Source organism: Encephalitozoon cuniculi, chromosome VII, assembly GCF_000091225.2.
Source record: "Encephalitozoon cuniculi GB-M1 chromosome VII, complete sequence".
Lineage (NCBI taxonomy): Eukaryota > Fungi > Microsporidia > Unikaryonidae > Encephalitozoon > Encephalitozoon cuniculi.
The window spans coordinates 86106-108137 of NC_003234.1; the positions used below are offsets into that span (position 1 = coordinate 86106).

The 22032-nt window shown below is 49.5% G+C and overlaps 17 protein-coding genes across 17 annotated transcripts, besides 1 other annotated feature; 10 read left to right on the forward strand and 7 right to left on the reverse strand.

Annotated features, from left to right (window-relative positions):
- Positions 1-26: 26 nt before the first annotated feature.
- ECU07_0670 (uncharacterized protein) lies at positions 27-734 on the reverse strand (the record flags this gene model as incomplete). The annotated part of the gene is made up of 1 exon (NM_001041617.1): positions 27-734. The coding sequence occupies one exon, from the start codon at positions 732-734 to the stop codon at positions 27-29; it is 708 nt and encodes a 235-aa protein (NP_585995.1).
- A 91-nt stretch (positions 735-825) lies between these two features.
- Positions 826-1073: a sequence feature.
- Positions 1074-1121: 48 nt separating this feature from the next.
- Positions 1122-4439, forward strand: ECU07_0680 (uncharacterized protein; the record flags this gene model as incomplete). Its single annotated transcript, NM_001041618.2, has 1 exon — positions 1122-4439. The coding sequence occupies one exon, from the start codon at positions 1122-1124 to the stop codon at positions 4437-4439; it is 3318 nt and encodes a 1105-aa protein (NP_585996.2).
- Positions 4440-4456: 17 nt separating this feature from the next.
- ECU07_0690 (uncharacterized protein) lies at positions 4457-5539 on the forward strand (the record flags this gene model as incomplete). The annotated part of the gene is made up of 1 exon (NM_001041619.1): positions 4457-5539. One exon carries the CDS (start codon positions 4457-4459, stop codon positions 5537-5539), a length of 1083 nt encoding a protein of 360 aa, NP_585997.1.
- A 34-nt stretch (positions 5540-5573) lies between these two features.
- On the reverse strand, positions 5574-6170 carry ECU07_0700 (Sec63 complex subunit SEC62; the record flags this gene model as incomplete). Its single annotated transcript, NM_001041620.2, has 1 exon — positions 5574-6170. The coding sequence occupies one exon, from the start codon at positions 6168-6170 to the stop codon at positions 5574-5576; it is 597 nt and encodes a 198-aa protein (NP_585998.2).
- A 66-nt stretch (positions 6171-6236) lies between these two features.
- On the forward strand, positions 6237-6746 carry ECU07_0710 (uncharacterized protein; the record flags this gene model as incomplete). Its single annotated transcript, NM_001041621.2, has 1 exon — positions 6237-6746. One exon carries the CDS (start codon positions 6237-6239, stop codon positions 6744-6746), a length of 510 nt encoding a protein of 169 aa, NP_585999.2.
- Positions 6747-6789: 43 nt separating this feature from the next.
- Positions 6790-7305, forward strand: ECU07_0720 (uncharacterized protein; the record flags this gene model as incomplete). Its single annotated transcript, NM_001041622.2, has 1 exon — positions 6790-7305. The coding sequence occupies one exon, from the start codon at positions 6790-6792 to the stop codon at positions 7303-7305; it is 516 nt and encodes a 171-aa protein (NP_586000.2).
- A 110-nt stretch (positions 7306-7415) lies between these two features.
- On the forward strand, positions 7416-8408 carry ECU07_0730 (uncharacterized protein; the record flags this gene model as incomplete). The annotated part of the gene is made up of 1 exon (NM_001041623.1): positions 7416-8408. The coding sequence occupies one exon, from the start codon at positions 7416-7418 to the stop codon at positions 8406-8408; it is 993 nt and encodes a 330-aa protein (NP_586001.1).
- A 238-nt stretch (positions 8409-8646) lies between these two features.
- ECU07_0740 (uncharacterized protein) lies at positions 8647-9399 on the forward strand (the record flags this gene model as incomplete). The annotated part of the gene is made up of 1 exon (NM_001041624.1): positions 8647-9399. The coding sequence occupies one exon, from the start codon at positions 8647-8649 to the stop codon at positions 9397-9399; it is 753 nt and encodes a 250-aa protein (NP_586002.1).
- A 52-nt stretch (positions 9400-9451) lies between these two features.
- ECU07_0750 (uncharacterized protein) lies at positions 9452-10606 on the reverse strand (the record flags this gene model as incomplete). Its single annotated transcript, NM_001041625.1, has 1 exon — positions 9452-10606. One exon carries the CDS (start codon positions 10604-10606, stop codon positions 9452-9454), a length of 1155 nt encoding a protein of 384 aa, NP_586003.1.
- A 91-nt stretch (positions 10607-10697) lies between these two features.
- ECU07_0760 (uncharacterized protein) lies at positions 10698-11894 on the reverse strand (the record flags this gene model as incomplete). The annotated part of the gene is made up of 1 exon (NM_001041626.1): positions 10698-11894. One exon carries the CDS (start codon positions 11892-11894, stop codon positions 10698-10700), a length of 1197 nt encoding a protein of 398 aa, NP_586004.1.
- A 116-nt stretch (positions 11895-12010) lies between these two features.
- Positions 12011-13528, reverse strand: ECU07_0770 (uncharacterized protein; the record flags this gene model as incomplete). Its single annotated transcript, NM_001041627.1, has 1 exon — positions 12011-13528. The coding sequence occupies one exon, from the start codon at positions 13526-13528 to the stop codon at positions 12011-12013; it is 1518 nt and encodes a 505-aa protein (NP_586005.1).
- Positions 13529-13582: 54 nt separating this feature from the next.
- Positions 13583-14179, forward strand: ECU07_0780 (type II HSP40 co-chaperone SIS1; the record flags this gene model as incomplete). The annotated part of the gene is made up of 1 exon (NM_001041628.1): positions 13583-14179. The coding sequence occupies one exon, from the start codon at positions 13583-13585 to the stop codon at positions 14177-14179; it is 597 nt and encodes a 198-aa protein (NP_586006.1).
- A 27-nt stretch (positions 14180-14206) lies between these two features.
- ECU07_0790 (uncharacterized protein) lies at positions 14207-15655 on the forward strand (the record flags this gene model as incomplete). The annotated part of the gene is made up of 1 exon (NM_001041629.2): positions 14207-15655. One exon carries the CDS (start codon positions 14207-14209, stop codon positions 15653-15655), a length of 1449 nt encoding a protein of 482 aa, NP_586007.2.
- Positions 15656-15744: 89 nt separating this feature from the next.
- ECU07_0800 (uncharacterized protein) lies at positions 15745-16728 on the reverse strand (the record flags this gene model as incomplete). Its single annotated transcript, NM_001041630.1, has 1 exon — positions 15745-16728. The coding sequence occupies one exon, from the start codon at positions 16726-16728 to the stop codon at positions 15745-15747; it is 984 nt and encodes a 327-aa protein (NP_586008.1).
- Positions 16729-16903: 175 nt separating this feature from the next.
- ECU07_0810 (uncharacterized protein) lies at positions 16904-17872 on the forward strand (the record flags this gene model as incomplete). The annotated part of the gene is made up of 1 exon (NM_001041631.2): positions 16904-17872. One exon carries the CDS (start codon positions 16904-16906, stop codon positions 17870-17872), a length of 969 nt encoding a protein of 322 aa, NP_586009.2.
- A 56-nt stretch (positions 17873-17928) lies between these two features.
- Positions 17929-18729, reverse strand: ECU07_0820 (uncharacterized protein; the record flags this gene model as incomplete). The annotated part of the gene is made up of 1 exon (NM_001041632.2): positions 17929-18729. One exon carries the CDS (start codon positions 18727-18729, stop codon positions 17929-17931), a length of 801 nt encoding a protein of 266 aa, NP_586010.2.
- A 120-nt stretch (positions 18730-18849) lies between these two features.
- On the forward strand, positions 18850-22026 carry ECU07_0830 (uncharacterized protein; the record flags this gene model as incomplete). The annotated part of the gene is made up of 1 exon (NM_001041633.1): positions 18850-22026. The coding sequence occupies one exon, from the start codon at positions 18850-18852 to the stop codon at positions 22024-22026; it is 3177 nt and encodes a 1058-aa protein (NP_586011.1).
- Positions 22027-22032: the final 6 nt, after the last annotated feature.

Consider the following 22032-nt stretch of genomic DNA (forward strand, 5'->3'; position numbering starts at 1 on the left):
TTTGATCTTTCAAACTGCTCTGCCTGCTACTTCTCCTCCTTGCCCTTCTTCTGTTTCCTGTACTCCTGGAGTCTGTAGAGGGTGGAGATGCTGCTGTAATATGCATGGCCGTTCTTTACGTGGAACACAAGAAGGTTATCCACCCTTTGAGGCGAGCACGTAAGGGCTCTTCCATCGTCCATGGTGGCCTTTCTAAACAGCCTTGACGACTCTTCCTCGGATATGCTGAAAGATGTCTTCTGGAAGTCAATGCCATCCGACTGGACGATAACATCCGAGCCTCCAGGGCCCGGAAAGAGATCGTAAACTTCCTCCACCCTGATCCTCTCGTCCAAGGGATGGATTATCGTGTTTACATCTTCGAAAGACTCCTGGATGTACTTCTGATAGTCGAAGATCCTGCTCATGCTCTTCTTTATCCTTTCTCTTTCAAGGACCTCCCCTCTTTTCTCTTGGTCCCTGGGCATCGCATGCCGATCCCTAGGGTCCTCGGGGCCTGGGGTGTCCAGGGCTTCAATGTGGTCCATGACCATCTTCATGAAGTCTATGTCCATGGCATCAAGAAGGTCTGTGTGCAGCTGCCTCGGTATGACCTTCTCCAAGGACCCATCGAATGAGGTGAAGTCTCTTTTGATCTGCGGCTCGATGTAGCACATGCCGGGGGTTGGTGCCGGAGGAGCATTTGCCCAGCACACGCTTTCCTCAAGCTCCTTGCGAATATCCCCTTGCTTCATCTGGGACACAGGACAGAGAATTTTTCTAAGGCTGGTGAGAGTAAGACAGCGGGAAAGTAGAGAGGGAAGACAAACTTTTGAATCAAATGGCTGGCTGCTGGAGAGTAGTCTGAATCTGGTTACAGCATGGAACACGGCTGCCTTTCGAGTTGGACTATTCGAGTCTAAGACATCGTCCAATTTCCAAACTCCCCCCAGTCATCCCGTTCCGGTCATGGGGGAAGTGAGTGTTTCTGTTGTGGACGACCCTTGGCATTAACCAAGTGCCCTTTCGGCTAGACGTCTCATCTCAGACCTTCCCAGGGGCAGGCCCCTAATCGAAAGCTTCCAGCCGCCAGCAGGGGCGACGGAAGCAAAAATTTATGAATGCAGGCAAGGGCCCTTGGGATGAAGCTAGGGCTGGAGTCGATAACGATCCACAACTTCAAAAGCTACAGGGGGACCCATGTGATCCGGGGTCTGGACCCGAAGTTCACTGCAATAGTCGGCGCGAATGGGTCAGGAAAGAGCAACATAATAGACAGCATTCTCTTTGTTCTTGGGTTCCGAGCAAGGAGGATGCGGCATTCTTCGCTTGCAGACCTGATATACAGCGGGGACGGCAAGGAGGACATGTGCTTTGTGGAGCTGGGATTTAACAAGTTCCGCATAAGACGGGAGGCGTATCTGTCGGGGAGAGCCAGGTACCTTGTGGATGGGGAGGAGGTGTCTTCTGCAGTTGTGATGTCTTTGCTGAGCAGCGAGGGAGTTGACATGGAGCACAACAGGTTTCTAATCTTGCAGGGGGAGATTGAGAATGTTGCAACAATGAAGCCCATGAACGATGGACTGCTTGAGTATTTAGAGGATGTGATTGGGACGAGTGGATACAAGGAGGACATTGAGAAGGGGGAGTCTGAGCTTCTTCGAATTTCTGAGGAATACGAGGGCAAGTCTACTGCGCTGAAGTTCTATTTGAAGGAGTTTGAGCACATTGAGAGAAGGAGAGAGGAAAACCTGAGGATGGCGCAGAGAAAGGCTGAATGTCTTTGGATGGATCGGGACTTGCAGCTTCTTTTTTCGGAAAGAAGTAGGAGACGGCTGGATGGGTTTGTCGAGGAGAGGATGGGGATTGAAGAAGGCCTTAAGGATCTTGCAAGGAAGAACAAGGAGAATGGAAGCAGAGTTGAGCTCCTGGAAAGAAAGGGGCAGAGGGCAAGAGAAAAGGCTCAAGAGGCCTCTGAGAGGTTTTTGGGAGCAAGAAGAGAGTATCAGAAGGTAGAGAGGAAGAATAGGGCTATGGAAGAGGAAAGAGATCGTCTGTTGAGGGGCATTGAAGAGCTGAGTAAGGAGATTGAGGAGGCCAGACGCACGGAAGATGCTCGGAGGAAGATGGTCAGCGGATATAGTGAGGAGATTGAACAGAACATGTCGGAGATTTCGAAATGCAACGGCCTGGCGGAAAGGCTTCGGAGAGAGCTTTCTGATGAGCAAGAGAAGATTGACAGAGAGGCTCTGAAAATCGTTGAGGAGATCAGGATAGAAGAGGAGAGAATGATGAAGCTTCTTGCGAGAAAAGGGGAGGTTGCAGAGAGGCATCGGGACTCTGAGTCCCGGTTGGGGATTCTGCTGTCAAGAAAGGAGGAGGTTCTGAGAAAGACAGAGGAGGTTTCTGGTAAGCTGTTGAGGATTGACGAGGGAAAGATAGGCGTGGGAAGGACAGAGGAGGTCATTGAAAGTGAGATTAGGGAGATTGAGAAGGATCTAGCCCAGACGCGGAAGGAGATGGGCAGAAGGATGCAGAGGGCAGAGGAGTACAAAGAAAACGAAGAGAAGAGCAGCAAGGAGAGCGAGATCCTGAAGAGCATTAGAGGTGTGAAGGGGGTTTATGGAAGGCTGAGTGATCTAGGGGGAGTGGAGTCCCGGTACGACCGAGCATTTAGGGTAGCAGGGAAGGGGCTGAGCAGCATAGTTGTTGACACCACATGCACTGCCGAGGAGTGCATTTCCGTTATTAAGAAGTTAGGGCTGGGGCGTGCCACATTCATAATACTTGATAGGATTTCTGAGGTGCCTGTGCTTCCAAGGGAGTCTGTTCCCTACATGTACAGTCTTATTAGGTGCGGCGAGGAGTTCCGAAAGTGCTTCTATTTTGCCCTGAAAGACACGCTGGTGTGTGATGGGCTGGAGCAAGCTGAGAGACTTGCCTTTGGAAAGCAGAGGAAAAGGGTTGTGACGCTTGATGGAAAGCTCATTGAAAAGAGCGGAGTGATGAGCGGAGGAAGGGGATGTGGGCGGATAAAGAGCACTGAGGAGCTTGAGAGGGCATGCTCTAGGATGATGGAGCTGAAGAGGGTGAAGGCTGAAGAGTTGGAGGTGGTCAGGGCCCTGAGAGAGAGAGGGGATCTGTTGAAGATCCGTGAGAGACTCGGCTCTGAGCTGAAGGATGTATGCAGTGAGATTGAGAAGATGGACAAGGAGGTCGACAGGAAGGAGGTTGAGGAGATTGAGAGGGAGCTTGGAGATGCCAAGGAAAGGGTGTCTTCCCTGAGGGCGGTGATTGAAAGCCTTACCGATGTTGAGACTCGCAGGAAGAGAGAGGAGCTCCGGAGCCTCGGCGAAAGAATTGAGATGTTTGAGAGAAGAAATCTTGAGCTGAGGGTACAGATTAGCAACTGGACAGAAGCCGGGATTCAGGGCAAGGAGCAGGAGCTTGAGAGAAAGAGAAGAGACCTTGAGGGGATTTTGATTGAAGATGTCTCTGGGCTTAGAAGTAGGATGGTTGAGTGTGAATGTGAGTACAAGGAGAGTGCCGAGAATCTTAAGGAAATACTGAAGGAGCTCGCGGATGTAAAGTCCGCACTTGGAAATGACTACCACATGGAGATTGACCTCAAAAACAGGCTTGACGGTGTGTGTGACAAGGCCGAGGAGTGTGGCAGACAGATTAAGGAGAGCAGGGCCAAGATAATGCTTCTTGAGGGCGAGGCTCAGAAGTATGTGGGGATATGCAATGTCGAGACCCGCGAGATGAGCTCGCTCGGGGAAATGAAGGAGGAAGAGATTGACAAGGTGATGGAGAGGATCAGTGCAGCGGCAGCAAGGATGAGGAAGGAGGGGCTGGGAGAGGTTGATTTTGATGTGTTTGTAGACTACGAGAAAAGCAGGGGAGAGTACCGGAAAGCAAAGGAGGAGTATGAATGGTTTGGGCTAAGGCTTAAGGAAACAAAGGAGATGCTTGAGGGCCTGAAAAAAAGGCGGTTGGACGAATTTATGGAAGGCCTTCGGGAAGTCTCATCCAACCTCAAGGAGATCTACAAGACGATTACATATGGAGGAAATGCAGAGTTGGAGCTTGTTGATCACCTTGACCCGTTCAGCGAAGGAGTGATTTTGAGCGTAATGCCACCCAAGAAAAGCTGGAAAAGCGTTGGAAACCTGAGCGGAGGAGAAAAGACGCTTAGCAGCCTTGCACTTATTTTTGCGCTTCACAAATACAGGCCATCGCCGTTCTATGTAATGGACGAGATAGACGCTGCTCTGGACTACAGGAATGTGAGTGTTGTATCGAACTTCATAAGGGAGATGTCTGAGACAGCGCAGTTCCTTGTGATAAGCCTGCGAAGCGACATGTTCGAGCTCAGCGAGACTCTACTCGGAGTGTACAGGACAAACAACGTCTCACAGTCCCTTGTTGTAAGCATAAGCAAGCTTGGAGTGAAATAAAGACTTTTCTTGACCCGATGTTCCTGGCATCATTTGGCTTCCCCTGGATGGAAAGGTACGAAAAACCGTTTCTGCACTTCATAAAGGAAGACTTTCTGTCTCCTTCGGATCTCCAGGTCGTGCGGGGCATACATGGCAGCTGTGCATTCAGGGAGCTGCATACTGACCTGTTCAGATTCCTGCAGACGGGGGAGCTTAGGGAGAGAGAGGATCTTGAGTTTTTCAAGGACTCTCTGATGAAAGCTTTCGGAGAGATCCAGGATGTTCGGGGAGGATGGATAGATGTGTTTGGTTCCTATTACAGAGAGGGAGATTATCTTCTGTGCCATGACGACAGGACGGAGAACAGGAAACTTGCCTTTAGCTACTACTTAGAAGACTATGATTCTGGAGAGCTCATTCTCTATGAGGACGACTGCATGAGCATTTCAAAGAGAGTTGAGGTGAAGTCAAACAGGCTAGTGATATTTGAGGTTTCGAAGATATCATTCCATGAGGTTGGGTACTGCAAAAAGGATGGAAGAAGAGCATTTACTGGATGGTTGAGCTTCAGGCACATAGAGCACGAAGGCGATGGTGAATGGCCAAGGCTGCGGAGCTTGGCTGGATACAACACCTTTCCTCTGGAGGTTGATTTCAGCGAAAGCCCCTTTGTATTCTGTCCTGGAGTAGAATATGACTTCTCACATGCCTCTGGAAGCGTTGAGGGACCCTTTTGCCTTCGGAGGGTAGAGAGAATAGCAGTTGGAAGCCCCATGGTCCCGGACATAGATGGATGGGAACTTAGAGAGGGGGGCTTCTACCGCTTCAGGGTCGGGGATTACATACTTCTGAATGACGAATGCAACGCGATCGAGGGAAATGTCTGCGATGTCTTCTTCATAGAAGGGGAAGAATGCTGTGAGTGTACTCCAGACTCATTCGATGACCCAAGCAACCCGATCAAGTACTTAGACGAAGAAGGCAGGTTTGTGTGCAGTCTCCCGATAAGAAGGGGAATGTTTGCCATCAAGCGCGACGGGCTCTCCCTGTTTGTGGAAAGAAGTGCCAGAGAATTCCTTCTAGCACACTTCATCTATGTCTCCACAGAGCCGAAATAAATCCTGAGTCATGGAGTGAGTACAAAGTGCATATTTATTTTGCATTCTTCTCTTTCTTAGTTCCATGGTACTCCCACAGGGGAACAAAGCTCTCGAAGAAGCCGACATCCTCAAAGAGATTGGGGAACAGCCAAATTCCAGACGGATAAAGTAAGTATGTTATCGAGAACAGTATCAGCCTTACTATTGCCAGAACGATTATGAATGTGATGAATCCGCCAAGAGGATAGATCATGTACGAGAACAGGCGCTGCTGGATGTTTCTTGGCCACATTCTGAAGAGGACTATTGTGAAGGTCACCAGAACAAACACCCCACACAGAACAAGAGAGATGTTGGACGTCCTCTCGCTTGCAAAGACATAGTGTTGGTCCTCCTGGAACTTCTGGTCAAGCACCACATCGCATTCCTTGGTGTTTCTCTTATTGATATGTACTTTAAACAGGATGCTCTCATTCAGGAGCTCCTGCATGGCAGTTCTGGCCTGCAACGAGTCTAAGCCCTCCTTGGTCAAAAGAGCAACTGCATCCACTCCTCTGAACACCTTGACCCTTCTTCTATGTCTAAGTGTTTTCTCCTCGGCATTAACCCATCTCAGGATGTCTTCGCATTTCTTCAATTCCACGGTCATTTGTTTGGGATCAAATTTTGGGGATTTTTGTCTGGCTCCATGCATCTGCATCACCCTTGGCCTCGAATGAGGCTTGCTGCCTTGATCAGGAAGAGGGCAAACGATCTTCTTGCTTCTCTGCGAAGACTTAGGACGGAGATACACAGCCCAGACGTTTTTGGGCTGGTCCTGGGTGATATCCAGAAGAGCTATCTCCGGCTTGCAGTGCTGCTTAACAAACCGGGGATCCAGCATCAGGAGCCTGTGGAGGTCGACTCTGTGAATGGGATTGTAAGATACAAGGCTGGGGAGCTTGAGTTTTTGTACCACGCAGACCATGGAGTTGTGTCTGTGGATGCAGGAGACATAGGTGTCAGCAGCCACATTCTCTGCTCCGTAAGAAGTGAACCTGTCGTCAAGCATCTGGAGACCATTGGGAATATGCTGGCGATGTATGTGGGATATGAAAGAGCGCCCTGTGATGTCTGTGGGAGTTATGCAACAGTCCCGGGGCTTTTAACGCCAACAGGAAGATCTATTGAGGACGACTTCGTGCTTGTACATCATGCGGAGTGCAGAATGGAGTCACTGGAATGAGGCTGAAGACATTTGCATCAAAATTTACCTCATCCCCTCTCGGATGATCGAGTGCTCTGTGTTTGGGTATCTGGAGGAGGTTGACTGCATTTGCAACCATCTGAGGCTGTACAAAAGGACAGACAGGACTGTCAACGAAAGCATATACTCCAACGGATTGAACACTCTGCTTGTATCCGAAGAGAGCGACGGGGTCTATTTGGTGAGCAGAGGGGCTCCAGACAGGAACAAGAACAGGATGTCTCTCTGCTCGAAAGTGCAAAGATCCAGAATTAGAACACTGGACACCCTAGGGATGTTCCTGTCCTCACTCGGATTTGAGCTGGTGAGGCGCGGAACGGTTACGTCGACTGTTTTTGAGAAGGGTCCGGCCTATGTCGAGATATCAAGATATGCACCTGAGGAGAGTGGTTGCCGTGAGGACAAGAAGACAGGCGGATATCACCTGGTCAAGGTGTTCGCAACTGCAGAGAATGCATATGACGGAGAAAAAATACTAAGCAAGATGATTGAGGAGCTGGAGGACCAAGTCCAGCTTTTAAGGCCTTCAATAAAATGATTCCAACTCCCTCGAAACAGCACTGCTTGCTCCTTTTTATCTCCTCCAATGGGATTGCAGAATAGACCTTGGCTTAGGTCCCTTAAGTTAATGCAGACAGCCTACCCCAGATGGCAAAGGAGTACTGGGACGTGGCATGTAACATATGTGTATCGCTTTGCCTGATAGTGGGGCTGTCCATGGAAAGCTTTGTATGCAAGACTGCGAACTGTGCATTTTTCTTGAGCTCGATGCTGTTTATTTCGATAGTTCTGATGCTGTTCAACCTTGCGTCGATGGTAAGAGCAAAGGCAAAGATGACACTCATTTCTGCATATATGGGATCGATCTGTGCCCTGATGGATGTCATGACTGTGTTTATGTACACAAAGATTCTGAGTACAAACTCTCTGTTCTTCTGCCTGGCTTTTGTAATGTACCAGATAACGGTCTCGATCCTGACCTGTTTCATTCCATTTGCAACTTCAACCTTCATGGTTTGGATATGCGCCACGTTTCTCCGCCCTCTGTTTGATCTATGGTTTGTGGAGGAGCATGGGTTTTCAAGGTCTCAGGTTCCAGAGTTCATGAGGTACTACGTCACAAATGGATCCATGAACATAGTTTTCTTCATTCCGGTGCTCGGGTTCAGAACGATGTTTGTGGAGTTTTTTGGGGATGTCGAAAACAGGGAGTCGTCCAACTTCTTCAATTCCCTAACAATGGTTGCAATTGGGGCGATGCTGGCGTTTTCCGATGCGCCCACATTTGCAGAGGAGCTTCGCCGAATAGAAGGGGTTTCTGCTCCGTTCCTTGTATCCAACAGCATTCTTACAGGATCTTTCCTGATTTCCAGGTGGAACAAGAAGACCACCCTTGTCTCCGTGTATCCATCGATGTCTGTACTGTTCATGATAACATCTGCGATGTTCTGTTCGACGTCAATGCCTTGGTTCTGGAAGAAGACGATTCTCGAGGATGCTCTGAACGCACCGTATCTCTTTTACCTCTTCATGTTTTCTCTGTTCACTCTCTACATCCTTGCTGCGTACAAGAGCAGCATCACGTCCAGGCCCACTAGGGATGGATTCATACCTGGAGCGACATGGTGGCTGTGGGGATAGGATGTGCTCTGATGATGCAGTTGCAGGATCATGAATCAAATGATTAAATTAATCCGAAGCCTGATCACTCCGGCGCCTGGGCATTCTGCCAGAACCCCTATGTTATAAACAGTGGATGGAGATCCAGAGCTAAACGCCAGCCAGTGATTTAATTTGCTACTAAAGCCAGGCTGCTTTAATTAATCCACTTTATTGAATCAGTAAACAAAGTATTTAAAGGCGAACATAAGCCAAACAAATGACCAGAGAGACATTGAAGACGCTGCAGTCCACGTTTGGTGAAATGGTTGCTTCGTTTGTCTTTGGATTCGCTGTCTACTCTGCCTTGCTGGGATCTGCACTCACCGAGCAGTCTGCTGCTAGAGTCATCGTTGGGTTGACAGTCGGGTTTTCTGGTATCTGTGTGATATATTCGTTTTGTGACGTGACTGTTGCACACTTCAACCCGGCAATCACGCTTGCGGCGATATTGACGTGCAAGCTTGGGGTTCTTCGTGGAATAGGATACATCGTGGCCCAGTATATAGGATTCATCCTTGCCGTATGTGCTCTTCTTCCATGCTCTCCAGTAGGATATAAAGAGACATTGAATATAATAAGGCCTACGCCTTCTCCGTTTGGAGGAGACAATCTTAATGTCTTCTTCACAGAGTTCTTCCTTACTGCGATCCTCGTCCACGTTGCCTTTGCAACAGCCGTCAACCCGTACAAGCCAAAGACCGACACCGAGGGGAAGTTTGTGGATCCAGACGAGGAGGAACCTGTCGACCGCAGGATCACTGCACCCTTGTGCATAGGCCTGACGCTTGGATTCCTGGCATTCCTGGGTCTGGCAAGCTCCGGGGGTGCATTCAACCCAGGCCTTACGCTTGCCCCAGTGATAATGTCAAACACATGGAACCATTTCTGGGCTTACTTTGCAGGCCAGTACCTGGGAGGCTTTGTGGGAGGCTTGCTCCAGGTGCTTGTACTGTACAAGCTCAGCTTTTAGCCAGGGCGCCAAGCAGATAATAGAAAAAACAATAAAGTCACACAAACTCCCTTCATTCAGGCTGCGGCATCTGCCATATCTGCAATATGTTGTCTTCAGAGACACTGGCAATCTCGAAAGGCTCTGCTGGGTTCCAGGAGATGTCGCATACAGTACTTGTATGGCCTCCGTGTAGAAACTTCATCTCTGGAGGCCCTTCTGCTTTGTACTCCTCAGGAACCTCGGCACCCGCTTGGCCCAGATCCCATACAATTACCCTCCTGTCCGTGCTTCCAGATGCAAGTACCTTGTCATTGTGGGGAGACCACTCCACACTCACCACATCCTTCGAATGTCCCAGGAGGATGTGCAAGGGCTGGGAGAGACTCCTTCTGTCCCACACCTTCACAGATCCGTCACACGACGACGTGGCAATAACATTTCCATCCAGGGGAGAAAATCTTACAGAAAGAATGTCGGATGTATGTGCCTCCTCAATGGCATGTATGCAATCCTCACTCCTTGTATCCCAAAGCACCACCATCCCACCGTCCCCAGCAGACGATAGCAGCTTCTTATCGAAAAAACTAAAGGCACAGTCGTTGACAGCCGTCTCGTGCCTCCGAAGCACTACAGTGGGAGAAATCGAAGATGACTCCTGGGACACATCAAATACACACACCTCCCCGCCTTCCCCACAGCCAGCAAGCTCTCCAGGATTCAGGTGATTCCACGACAGCCCAAAGCCCCCTGCCGAATGCCCCCGGAGAACCATGTCGGGCCTTGGAATCTTCTCATGAGACAGGTGCTTTGTGTAGTCATAGACATGTATGTCTGGCAGGTCAGAACGCACTGCCAGCACATTGCATGCAGATGGGTTGTATCTAACCCTGTTTGCCTCGTCCATGATAGATATCCTCTGGATAATCTTGAGTCTCATGTCTCCCCCAACTTCTTCGTTAAGAGACTCGTCAAACTCATCAGGAAACTCAACCTTGGCAATCAGTATGTACTCCTCCTCACTCCCGCTTGTGTGCGTGCTCAGAAGCAACCTTTGTGTTGTTCTTCCTGCTTCTTCATCTCTCCTTACATCAGGAAACCACTGGACAGAAAGCGACGGCCACTCCAGAGTATGGCTGAACATCAGGTCGTACAGATACGGCACATTCTTCTTCCATATCTTGTACTCCTCATTGACTATCTTCTGCTCCAGCACCTGGTTATCCATCCACCGGGGTTTTGGTGCAGAGAATTTAAGCCGCTAGACCTAGCTGCATCGCAAAGTAAATCCACTATACCTTAAACGTTTATTTCCATCTTCAGAAGAAGCTGAAGTTGTTGAAGAAGCTCCTGGCACTCTGTGCTCCCTCCTCAGAGGCATCCTCATGATCCCTCTCAGGCTCAGGCATGCTTCCAAACTCGCTGTTCACCTTTGTAAATGTCCCGTAGGGCTTCTTGGAAGGCGCACTCAGCACCTGCATAATCTTTGCCCTGTCAGACTCGCTTCCAATTATGATGTTCGGCTTGAGAATTAGATTTCCAGTCCTGCTCCCCTTGAATCCCTCGTTTCGAATCTTGAGCGCAGTGTCGAACGTCCTGAACGGACTCACATTTATCTCAAGCTGCCTTCCATCAATGTGGGTGAAGTAAACCACCCCTCCCCCAATCGCGGTGTACAGAGGAATGTCTATATTTCCTACAAGGTCGTTTCCACATCTCTCAAATCTGCTGTCTTCCTGCACATCAATTATAAAGATCACGTCGCCAGGAACATGGCCTCTTCTCTGGTCTCCCATGCCCTCAAACACAATCTTCTCTCCCTTCCTGACACCCGGCTTTATATTCACCTCAAACATCGTCTTGTCCTGAATGTACTCAGCGCCATTACACGTACTGCAGGGCTTGCCCTTGATCTTGTGCCCAGAGCCGTCACACCCGTCACATCGTGTTTCTGCGAGCGTCACAAAGCCTCCAAGGCTCCTGCGACTGGTATACACCCCATTTCCGTTGCACTTCTTGCATGTCTCCACATCCTTGCCTCCCTTTCCATCACAGGTCGTACATACCTTCTCGGTCCTGACATTAAACTTCGATACCTTCCCAACAAACGACTCTCTGAGAGACACTGTGATGACATACTTCGTCGAGCTGACCTTGTTTGTTCTCTGGTGCCCCCTGCCACCAGTAAACTGGCTGAATATGTCAAATATGTCAGAGTACCCTCCTCCAGAGAAGTGTGCTCCAAACTCCCCCATCCCGCTGTCATACTCCTTCTTCTTCTTCTCATCAAACAGCACACTCTTGGCAGAGTTCAGCCTTGCAGACATCTCTCCACACTCCTTCTTTATCTTCTCCCTCTCCTCGTCACTGGCTGCATTCTTCAGCTTGTTCTTCATGTACGGCGAGTCCAGGTGATACTTCGCCTGCTGCTTCGCATAGGCTTTTCTTACCTCCGCTACAGACGCCCCAGGACTCAGCTCAAGCACTTTATAATATCCCTTTGGATCTTTGGACATGGCCCTGCAAGAACTGGCCTCTTTTATCTTTTTTTGCGGGGAAAAAATCTAGAAAAAACCCGCATTCTCCTCATACACATCACAGATCATCAAGCATTTAATCGCACAGGGCCTTGTCAGTCTCGAGTGCTGTTGCACATTTCACAGGTGCACGAGTTCTTCTCGTTAATAAAAGTACACATCTTGCATTCCCACCCAGCGGATCTATACCTCTCCATGCTGGATACAAAGCTCTTAAAGTCTTCCGAGCTGGAGATGGCCCTGAACTTATCTTCGTCCCTCTCGACTATGCACTTGAGAAGATCCTTCCAGTTGGAGAAGACCCCCTGTATTCTTGTCAGAAGGGTGAAGTTCGAGAATCTTTCCATCGAAAAATCTCCCCCAAAGTATTCTGCCATCTTCCTGTCTCCAAACTTCTTTGGAATGAAGTCGATGCTCCTGAAGAGGGGATTTGGCTTACACCCGTGTGTTAGCTTCACCAGGAAAAACTCTCCCGGGAGATAGGGATCCGCCTTGACCATTGCCTCCTCTGCCTTTGTTCTATAAAAAATGTCTCTTGTCGCCAGGAACCTTCTCGGGTCTTCCGTGGGAAGGATGTAGCCCCCCTTGACAAGTGCCATGCACTGATTGCTTACCTGGTACTCTTGGAGCCCGATACTTCCATCCTTTTCTGCGGTAACAACTATAGTTGCAAGTCTCGATCCGAACTCCATTTCACGTCCGCCATCTCTTACTGTATGCGGATGCATCAGCTGCATCTTTGCTATAAACTCAATCTCTAGGGACGACAGGAAGTAGCCCTTGGCAACCTTGTCACTTGTAACACTTCCCCTCTCCATCAAGATGTCGGTGTATATCATTCCGACTATCTCCAGCCCTGTGCCGGAAAAGGGAGCATCCATGGACCCTGTTATTACAAATCCATCTGGATAGTCCTCCTGCTCTGGCTCCCATATCCCGGAGACAACTGCCTTTGTCCCCAGAGGGATCATCTCATGGTCCATGTACCTCCCCACAAGAAACCCAAATCTCTGTCTTCCGCTCTCCCTCCAGTTCCTGATAAAGTTCTCCACCAGATGCTTCCCGTCAAACTCGACATGGTCAACCATTCGGAACACCTGAGGCGCCAGTATTATGTTCTTTTCCTGGCATCTGTTGCACTTTGCATGGGGTCCATGGTCTTCGCATGTCCCCACAGAGTAGCTCTCAACCCCTAGCTCCTTTTTCTTGCTCTTCATCATCTCGCAGTACGACCCGAAGCTGAGATACTTGATCATGTTGTCCTTGTAGTACTTCTCGTCCCAAGGGTCCAAGGGTGCACAGTTACTGCACATCGCATTGGAGTCGTGCTGGCACATCATGCTGTCTTTCTCTCTCTTTATGCCCTTGGAGCAGTCCTGCTTCGGCTTCGGCACATCTCTCTTCTTTTCGTACTCGACATATAGAACTTGTCCATTCCTAAGTCCCAGGGCATCTGGAGCTTGGCTCTTGTCAAGCTCACCCTTGCCGTCCGGAGCAGAGAACACAGATATCTGCCCCACCTCGAAGAACGCAAGCAACTGGGGCCCAAGCACCTTAGACTCGTCTACCTCCACCCGTCTCTGGCCTTCAGGGCCACGAACGATGAATATCATTTCAGGGCTTTCTAGTCTTGTTTTTATTGATCATAAGCGCACGACAAGCCCATCATGAAGAAGAGGCTGGATCCATACAATATACTCGGAGTGAAACGGACATCCACGGATGTGGAGATAACAAGGGCATACAGGAGACTGCAGAGAATCTACCATCCCGACAGCAGAACGGGGGACAGGGAGATGTATGAGGAGGTGCGTAGAGCATATGAAGAGATCTGCAAAAGCCCGGCCGTGGAGATTGTCCCTGTTGAGGACGTAAGAAGGATGTACAAGGGCTCTGAGGAGGAGGCCAAGGACATTGCCGGGCTTTACAACAGACACAGGGGAAGGATGGGAAGAATTCTGGACGGCCTTCTTCTGTCTGATGATGGGGACGAGGATAGAGTCCGGGAGATTATTGACAGACTTATCGGGTGCGGGGCTCTCAAGCAATACAGCAGCTACGGGAAGAGGGTTTCTGAAGACAAGGCAAGGGGAAGGAGAAAGGCAAGGGAGGAAAGGATGGCCAAGAAGATTGCAGGGGAGATGGGAATAGATTTAGATGTGCCGCTAGAGGACCTGCTTGGAAGGAGGAAGGGGAGAGATGCAAAGTTTCTTGAGAGTCTCGAGGAAAAGTATCTTGGGGGATGCAGGGAGGAAGAGAGGTAGTTTTGTTGACAAATGGATAGCCCTCTGATGGAGAAGGAAATCGACGACCTGTTTCTTAAGGCCCGGGGAGAGAAGGTTGACCAGGACAAGATAAATAATCTGGCGAGATGCATGAGCGAGATTCCGAAGATCCATCCGAATCTCTCGCAGGTTCGGACGAAATGCAAGGAGATTGGGCTGAGCCTGGAGCTGTACACAATCAAGCTTGAGTCGCTTGCAAAGGAGATGAAGGGGATAGAGGAGGAGAACACGAAGCTTGAGAACGAGATTCGGTACCAGACGTCGATATACGAGCATCTGAAGGAGCTGCTGATCAGTGTAGAGATCAAGGAGGACCACTTCATAGCACTTGAGAGCGAGTCGTTTGACAGCATTGACGGGCTTTGCAAGATTGAAAAGGCGCTAGAAGTACTTGACAACTTCAGTGTTGACGAATACGACATCAGGATAGTCCGAGAAAAGAAGGAGAGAATCAACGATGCGCTGAGAGAGTTCTACAGAAGGTTTATAACGTACATGGGGAGCTTCATGGTCAGAAGCGAGAGCACCGGGGAGCTGAAGGTCCACAAGGGCCTGTATGGAGTCATCAAGAGATTCAAGAAGATATTCCAGCACTCGAAAAGATACAGAGACTACTATGTTGTTATGTGCTCGATATACATGGCCCGCTCGAAGAAGCTGTATGAACGGGAGTTTGGATTCCACCTGAGCACAGTTCTCCGGATTCTGAAGGAGGGGGTGACGCAGGAGAAGGTGGACAAGATATTTGAAACCCTTTTTGAGTCGTACCGAAGCATAATAAGGTGCGAGGCCAGATTCCTCAAGAACATGGAGATCGAGGGGACATGCAAGGAGATTTTCCGAAACACGGGGCTCCTGATTGTGGAGTTTGTTGAAGATGTATATGATGCTGCAGACATTGAGACGCTGGATGGACTGGGAAAGAGCTGGAAAGATGTTGGTGATGATGAGGAGGCATACGGCTTGTTTCAGAAAGAGCTTAGGAGTGCATATGAAAGGCTGGAGTCTGAGTATCTGAACAAGAAGATGGGGAAGGGAGAGAACGGAGTTTGGAGATTGGAAGAGATTCTGAGCAGGTCGAGCAACCCTGAGCTCAAGAGAAGGGCTGTGGTCATGGGGGTCCAAAGGGTTATGGAGAACACTGGCAAGAGAGACCTAAGGGAGATCATAAGGAGGTGGAGGCTGCTGGATCATGCAGGAAGGGTATGCGGTGAGAAGGTGGAGGAACTTGAAGACGCAGAGAAGAGGACGGAGTCTGAGTTTGAGAAGAGCTGTATTGACGCCATTCTTGGAGATGGGAGGGCTGTGGAGAATGTGGGGAAGGTATTGTCTCTTATCGATGGAGAAGAGGGCTTCAGAGCCAAGGTTATTAGGAAGATAAGGGAAATGGTTTCAAATGATGTTGAGGAAGGAGATGCCGAGAAGATAGACAAGATACTGAGGGATGCTGAATAGCTCCGTGGGATGGGGAAGTGCAGGGCCAGTGTCTCTGATGCATGGGGAATAAGCAAAAATAAATTAACTGCGGGTGTAAGGCTTTAATGTCACTTTTTCCTTGAGTATGCATATTCTAGCATGTCGCAAACCCTGTGCGAGTATCCATACTCGTTGTCATACCAGCTAATGAGCTTGAAGAAGTTGGATCCCATTGAAATGCTTGCGGTGACGTCGAATATCGAACTCCTCGAGTCTCCGATGAAGTCCGAGCTTACGACGCTATCCCTGGTTGTTCCGATGATCCCCTCATTGTTTTTTGAGAACTTCTCGATGGCGTCTGCTATCCCCTCGATGGTTGTCTCCTTTCTTGTTCTACAGACCAGATCAACCACACTGCCGTTTGGAACGGGAACCCTCATGGCCATCCCATTCAGCTTGCTGGCAAGAGACGGGATTACCTTTCCTACGGAGGTTGCTGCTCCGGTGCTTGCAGGGATTATGTTACTCAACCCAGAGCGTCCGCTTCTGTAGCACCTTCCTGTTCCATCAACAATCTTCTGCGTGGCTGTTACTGCATGGACGGTGGTCATCAATCCCTCGACAATCCCGAAGTTGTCGTCAATAACCTTAGCAAGGGGCGCCAGGCAGTTAGTGGTGCAGCTTGCATTGCTAATAATCCTCTGGGACACGTAGTCGTGGTGGTTGACCCCGTACACAAACATGGGCGCATCCTTGCTTGGCGCAGTAATCACCACAACCTTGGCATCTCTGTGGCCTTCGCAGTCCTTGAGCGTTGTAAATGCCCCACTGGCTTCAACCACTGCATCTATTCCATGCTCTGACCACGGGATGTCCTCGGGCCTATGGAACTTCGACAAGGAGGTGGCCTTCCCCTTGTACACCATCTTCTTGCCCTCGAGCCGGCACTCCTCTCTGCATCTTCCAAACACACTGTCGTATTTCAGAAGATACTCCATAGACTCAGGCGTCAAAAACGGGTCGTTCACAAGTGGGACTTCCACTCCTCTTTCCCTCAGGATTCTGTACACTAGCTTCCCTATTCTTCCAAATCCATTTATTCCCACCTTCATTTCAGGAGCACACAGAATTTCACTTAAATAGGTTTTGACAGGAGTAAACTAAAGAAGATCCAATTGCCTCCCAAGAATCAATCTCATAATGAGCGATACATCCAATCAGTGTTCTACGCAGGCGCCGGGCCTGGATTTGGTGCTCTATAAACAAAAAAACACAGGTACCCAAGAAATGATCTTGGACAGCCTATTCAAGCACTTCGGAAGCATCAAAAAGTACCAGAGCCTGGTGAAGGCAGCTCTCGTGCTGGCACCTCTATTTACATTCAGAATAAAGAGGCAGAATGACGTTTCAACCAACGAACCTGTCCAGCACTATCTAGACAGAAACATTAGTATCACCACATCCTCGGACGGCAGGCCCTTCTTCGACAACAACAGGTTCGTCCTCAACAGTCTGCCGCCAAGATTGACTTTGAGAATCCAGGGATGTCCGGAGCAAAAGGAAAACTACCATCCTGTGATCTCGACTCTGAGATCCATGGACATCAGGAACATCAATGTGGTCATCGATCTGAACCCACCCGACGAAAAGTGCATCTATCTGTTTGAGATAGACCTTAGGTTTGAAGACAAAACATGCATGCTTATACATCCTCTAAAGAACCACCAGCCGAACTCGGACTTCCTTCTTGTTGCAGGAGAGTTCTTTCCATGCAAAATGGTCTTCGACCCGATGGACATCTTTCTCACAAACATACCATCAAACCGCCTGTATATATTGCTGAGGAACACCCCCAGAGGCCTGAAGACATTCATGAGCTTTGTCAGGTCTATTTCCTTTGTGCGAACCCATCCATATGGAAGCTACTTTTACATCCCTACAAACGGTGCATATATAGACGTTATTATGTTCATGCCGCTGGTGCTTTCTGTGCTGGCATACTACACGCTTGACTGGGTCTGTGTCCCCCACTCTGTCTCCACGACAAGGATATTTCTCGGGGCTCTTCTCTACTCGTTCTTTCCTGTGTCGTTCCTCTTCTTCATCCGGAGAAACGAATCCCTGTGCCTCGCCCCAATCTTCATGGTTCTGAATCCAAAGGTGGGTCTGGGATACATTGGGATATGCTATCTGAGAATGGTGTGCGACGTGCTCGCCATTGCCAAAAGCATCCGAAAGCCATCAACGTGGACCTGATGGGCATAGGGTCCATTAAAGGCCCAGAAGCCAAAGGCAGATGGAATAAATGTCCTTTAATTAGCCATAACCATGGACTGCTCTTTGATCATAAAGTCTGCTCCAAGAGAGACATGGAGGATGTCCTTGAATGCATTTCTGACATTGTATGGCATACTTGCCTGTGTAATGACGCCAGCTCCAAGGCTCGCCGCTGCCACGGTGCTTATTGCGTTTCTCAGAGATGTGAAGATGTCCTCTTCTCCAATGTCAATCAGAGACGAGTCGTAGATAACTCCGTCCTCGTAGATCTGATGCATGGTCATCTTGTAGCAGAATGGCTTGATGTTCAACATTCCAAGAAGATTCGCCTGGGATGGCCCCACCTTGTCTCCTTCAGATAGAACCTTGTATGGAGAGATGATCTCCACCTTACCCTTTGTGATCTTGGTTGCTATTCCAAGAGCCTGGAAGTACGATGTCTTATCGGGTGTCATTCCCGTGATACAGCTTTCAACCCATACATCCCTCTGTGCAACATTCCCAACCTTGGCACATGCCTCCCTGACGTTCTCGTCAATCGCCTTCTTAATATCTCGGGCATTTCCTTTGAAGAACACAAAGCAGACATCTCCCTTGACGAGGTCATAAACACCAGACAGCTCAGGCTTCCCAAGATCTGCTATTGCTCGCCGGATTGCAGAGTTCTTTCCCATCAGAAGCTCCGCATTGCCTCCCCACTGCCTCTTGATGTCCTTGAGCTGGGTCGAAACCACATTCTCAATCTTGACAAGAGCAAACCTGCTGTAGGTTTCAAAGAGCTTCCTGGCCCTTTCGTATGTCAGTTCCTTCCTTTCCTTGGCATCCTTTCGAGTCATTCCAGGGTGAAAAAATTTCTCTCTTTTGGGCTGCCAGCCTATCCACAGGAGTTCTTCCACCACGGCACACATCCTAAGGCTGGCTGACGGATTTGTGCATTGTGCCCTACACCCTCTGAAATGGACGAGGTGGTCAGAAGGATCTCGACTCGCCTTGGGACAGCTCCAAAGGAGACAACAGACATGATTGCCCAGGCGCTTGGGGACCCGATGTATCAGGAAAGACTGGTTGAAATCCTTGGGTATGAGATGATGGACGAGATCGAGATGATCTGCATGAACCAGGGCTACTTTGTGCCGAGTGAGGAGGTGGTGGACAGGGGCTTCTATGTAGAATACAGCTTTCCAGAGTCTGTTCCCATGGAAGTTGATGCCTCGGAGATCGTTTACACCGATGCCGTTGGGGAAGACAAGCAGTACTTCGACCACGGGGCCTTCAACGCGGTTCAGTCCAGGGTGTTTAAGCCTGCATACAGGAGTGACGGGAATATGCTGGTATGTGCACCAACAGGCTCTGGAAAGACGGACGTTGCCCTTCTATGCATTCTCAGGGCGCTGAAGAAGGGCGACAAGGTTGTCTATGTAGTTCCGATGAGGGCGCTTGCAACGGAGATAGCATTGAAGTACAAGAAGAAGCTTGGAGGGCACAGGGTTGTGGAGTACACTGGCGACACTGAGGCAGGAGCTGAGGATGTCATGAGATGTGATGTTGTGGTATCCACGCCGGAGAAGTTTGATGTTGCAACAAGAAGGCAGCACAGTGTATTCCAGGGAAGAATTGGACTTGTTGTGCTTGATGAGATTCACATGCTCCAGGACGACCGGGGGCCCGTTGTGGAGACGATTGTGTGCAGAGTGCTTAGACACGTAGAGCTTGGACAGAGGCTCATACGCATCGTAGGACTATCTGCAACACTCCCCAACTATGAGGATGTCGGCAGATTTCTGAGAGCAGAGCATGTGTTCAGCTTTGATCAGGGATACAGGCCTGTCCCGCTGAAGATGTCTGTCATCGGGATGAAAAGGAAGAGCAAGCCCCAGCTTGAGGACGAGCTTCTGCAGGAAAAGGTAAGGGAGTATCTAAGCAATGGGAAACAGGTTCTGGTGTTTGTACATTCCAGGGGGGACACCATCAGAATAGCCAGGCTTCTGGGCGATGAAGGCGAAAGAAGAAATGTGAAGGCTGGGACCGTGACGGGTGCACTTCTAGAGCTGGTAAGGAGAGGAGTTGGGGTACACCATGCCGGCCTTCCCCGAAGAATAAGGCTGTACATGGAAGACGAGTTTAAGAGGAGGGGTGTCAGGGTACTGGTTACGACGTCGACCCTGGCCTGGGGAGTGAATCTCCCGGCATATGCAGTGATAATCAAGGGAACAAGGTTCTACGACTCCTCAAAGGGAGGGTTTGCTGATGTGGGCATTTTGGATGTGCTGCAGATATTTGGAAGGGCTGGAAGGCCTCAGTTTGACAGCAGAGGAGAGGGATGCCTGATAACGACAGGAGACAAGATGGACTACTATGTATCTTTGCTCAAGAATAGCAGGGATGTGGAAAGCAGGCTGCTCCAGCATGTTGCGGATGTGATGAATGCCGAGATATATTTGGGCACTATTGAGGATGTCAGCACGGCAGTGGAGTGGCTGAAAAGCACGTTTATGTATGTCCGGATGTCCAAGAACCCGATGTACTATGGACTGAGCAGAGAGGACCTGTATGATGAGGAGAGGGCCTTATCGGACTATGGTATTCTCACCTGCAGAAGGCTGGAGGAATGCGGGATGGTGCGGATATATAGACAGGTGGCTGGCGATTCCAGGACATGGAGGTTCTGTAGCACAGAATATGGAAGGGTTGCCAGCATGTACTACCTGTCCCATGAAACGATGGAGAAGTGGCTGGAAGACATAGGAAACGTGTACGATGAGGACTCGATACTTAGGCTTTGCTTTGAGGCCCGGGAGCTTTCGGCGCTGAGATGCAGAGATGAAGATGAGGAGAGCATTAAAGAGCTTTGTGAGGACTTAGGGATTAAGTATGAGGTGTCTGTAGAATGCAAGCTCATGGCCCTTGTGAAGGCCCACATCAAAAGACATCCCGTGACACGGTTTTCACTCATGTGCGATGGGGAATATGTCATCAAGAACCTTCGAAGGATTCTGATGGGGCTGTGCCAAGTCCTTATGTTCCAGGGCACCCATCTGCTTGTTGTCAGATGTAGCATACTACTGAAAAGAATAGAGAGGCAGAGAGAAAGGCCATGGGATGTCAACAACAAGCTCACGGTAAGTCTTTCCAGAGCTCTTCAGATGGTTAGGATGGAGGTTTCTCTGAAACACCAAGGGGAGTACTGGGTGTTTGTGTGGGATGGAGACTCGCCTATCTACTCGGGCCTCTTTGGACAGAGGGCCGACTCGTTTATAAAGACGGAATCTGATGTGCTAAGGATCGAGGTTGTTGCTAGGGACGAGTGGGCAATGACAGAGGGGAAGTATGGAGTTGCCAGAGATCCAAGCCTAAAATCGCTGTACCATAATGGAGTGCATGAATGCAGCCGGCCGTGGTCTGTAGCGGGGGAGAAGTCGAGCTGTGCTCATTTCAATATCATAGAACTGTTTTCTGATCTTCCGGAGATGATCCGTCGGTGGAGATTGGATAGCAATAATGTCTCCGAGCCCAGGAGGTTGATTCTGACGAACAGGAGGGCTGATTTTCTTGACGCAAGGAGGAAAAAGAATGCCTACACCACCTCGGGCCACGAGGACGAGTTGAATCTTGCCGGGGTGAGCATGATGGATCTAAGACCAGGTGTCCCCTCAGGGCCTGCCAAGTATATTCTCTGCGAATTCTCCCTCCACATAAGGTTTGTGCAAATAGACTGCAAGTTGTTCAGGGAAAGGCTAAGGTTCATGAATTCCTGCATCCTGTCGATGAGCGAGTATGAAAGCAGAAGGGTTGTCGTAATAACGCCTGACGTGGCAGACATGAAGGGTACGGCACAGGATCTCAGTACCCGGATGTTTCTGAAAGGGATATCCAATGGAAGATGCGACGTGAAGGTGAGATGTGGAGTCCCCGGCAGGAGAGATACTGGAGTGTTTGTAACCACCTTTGACAGGGCCATAGGCATACAAGGAGACTTTATGGTTGTCCTCAAGGGCTGCTGCAACTCTGATGGATATTTTCCTGTGTTTGAGGTGCTGCGGATGTGCGACTCAAGAGAGGCATATATATGCGAGAGCAGGGACTACATAGAGTACTTCAATTGCTGTATATTAAACAATGCCTGGGAAGACTAATAAAAC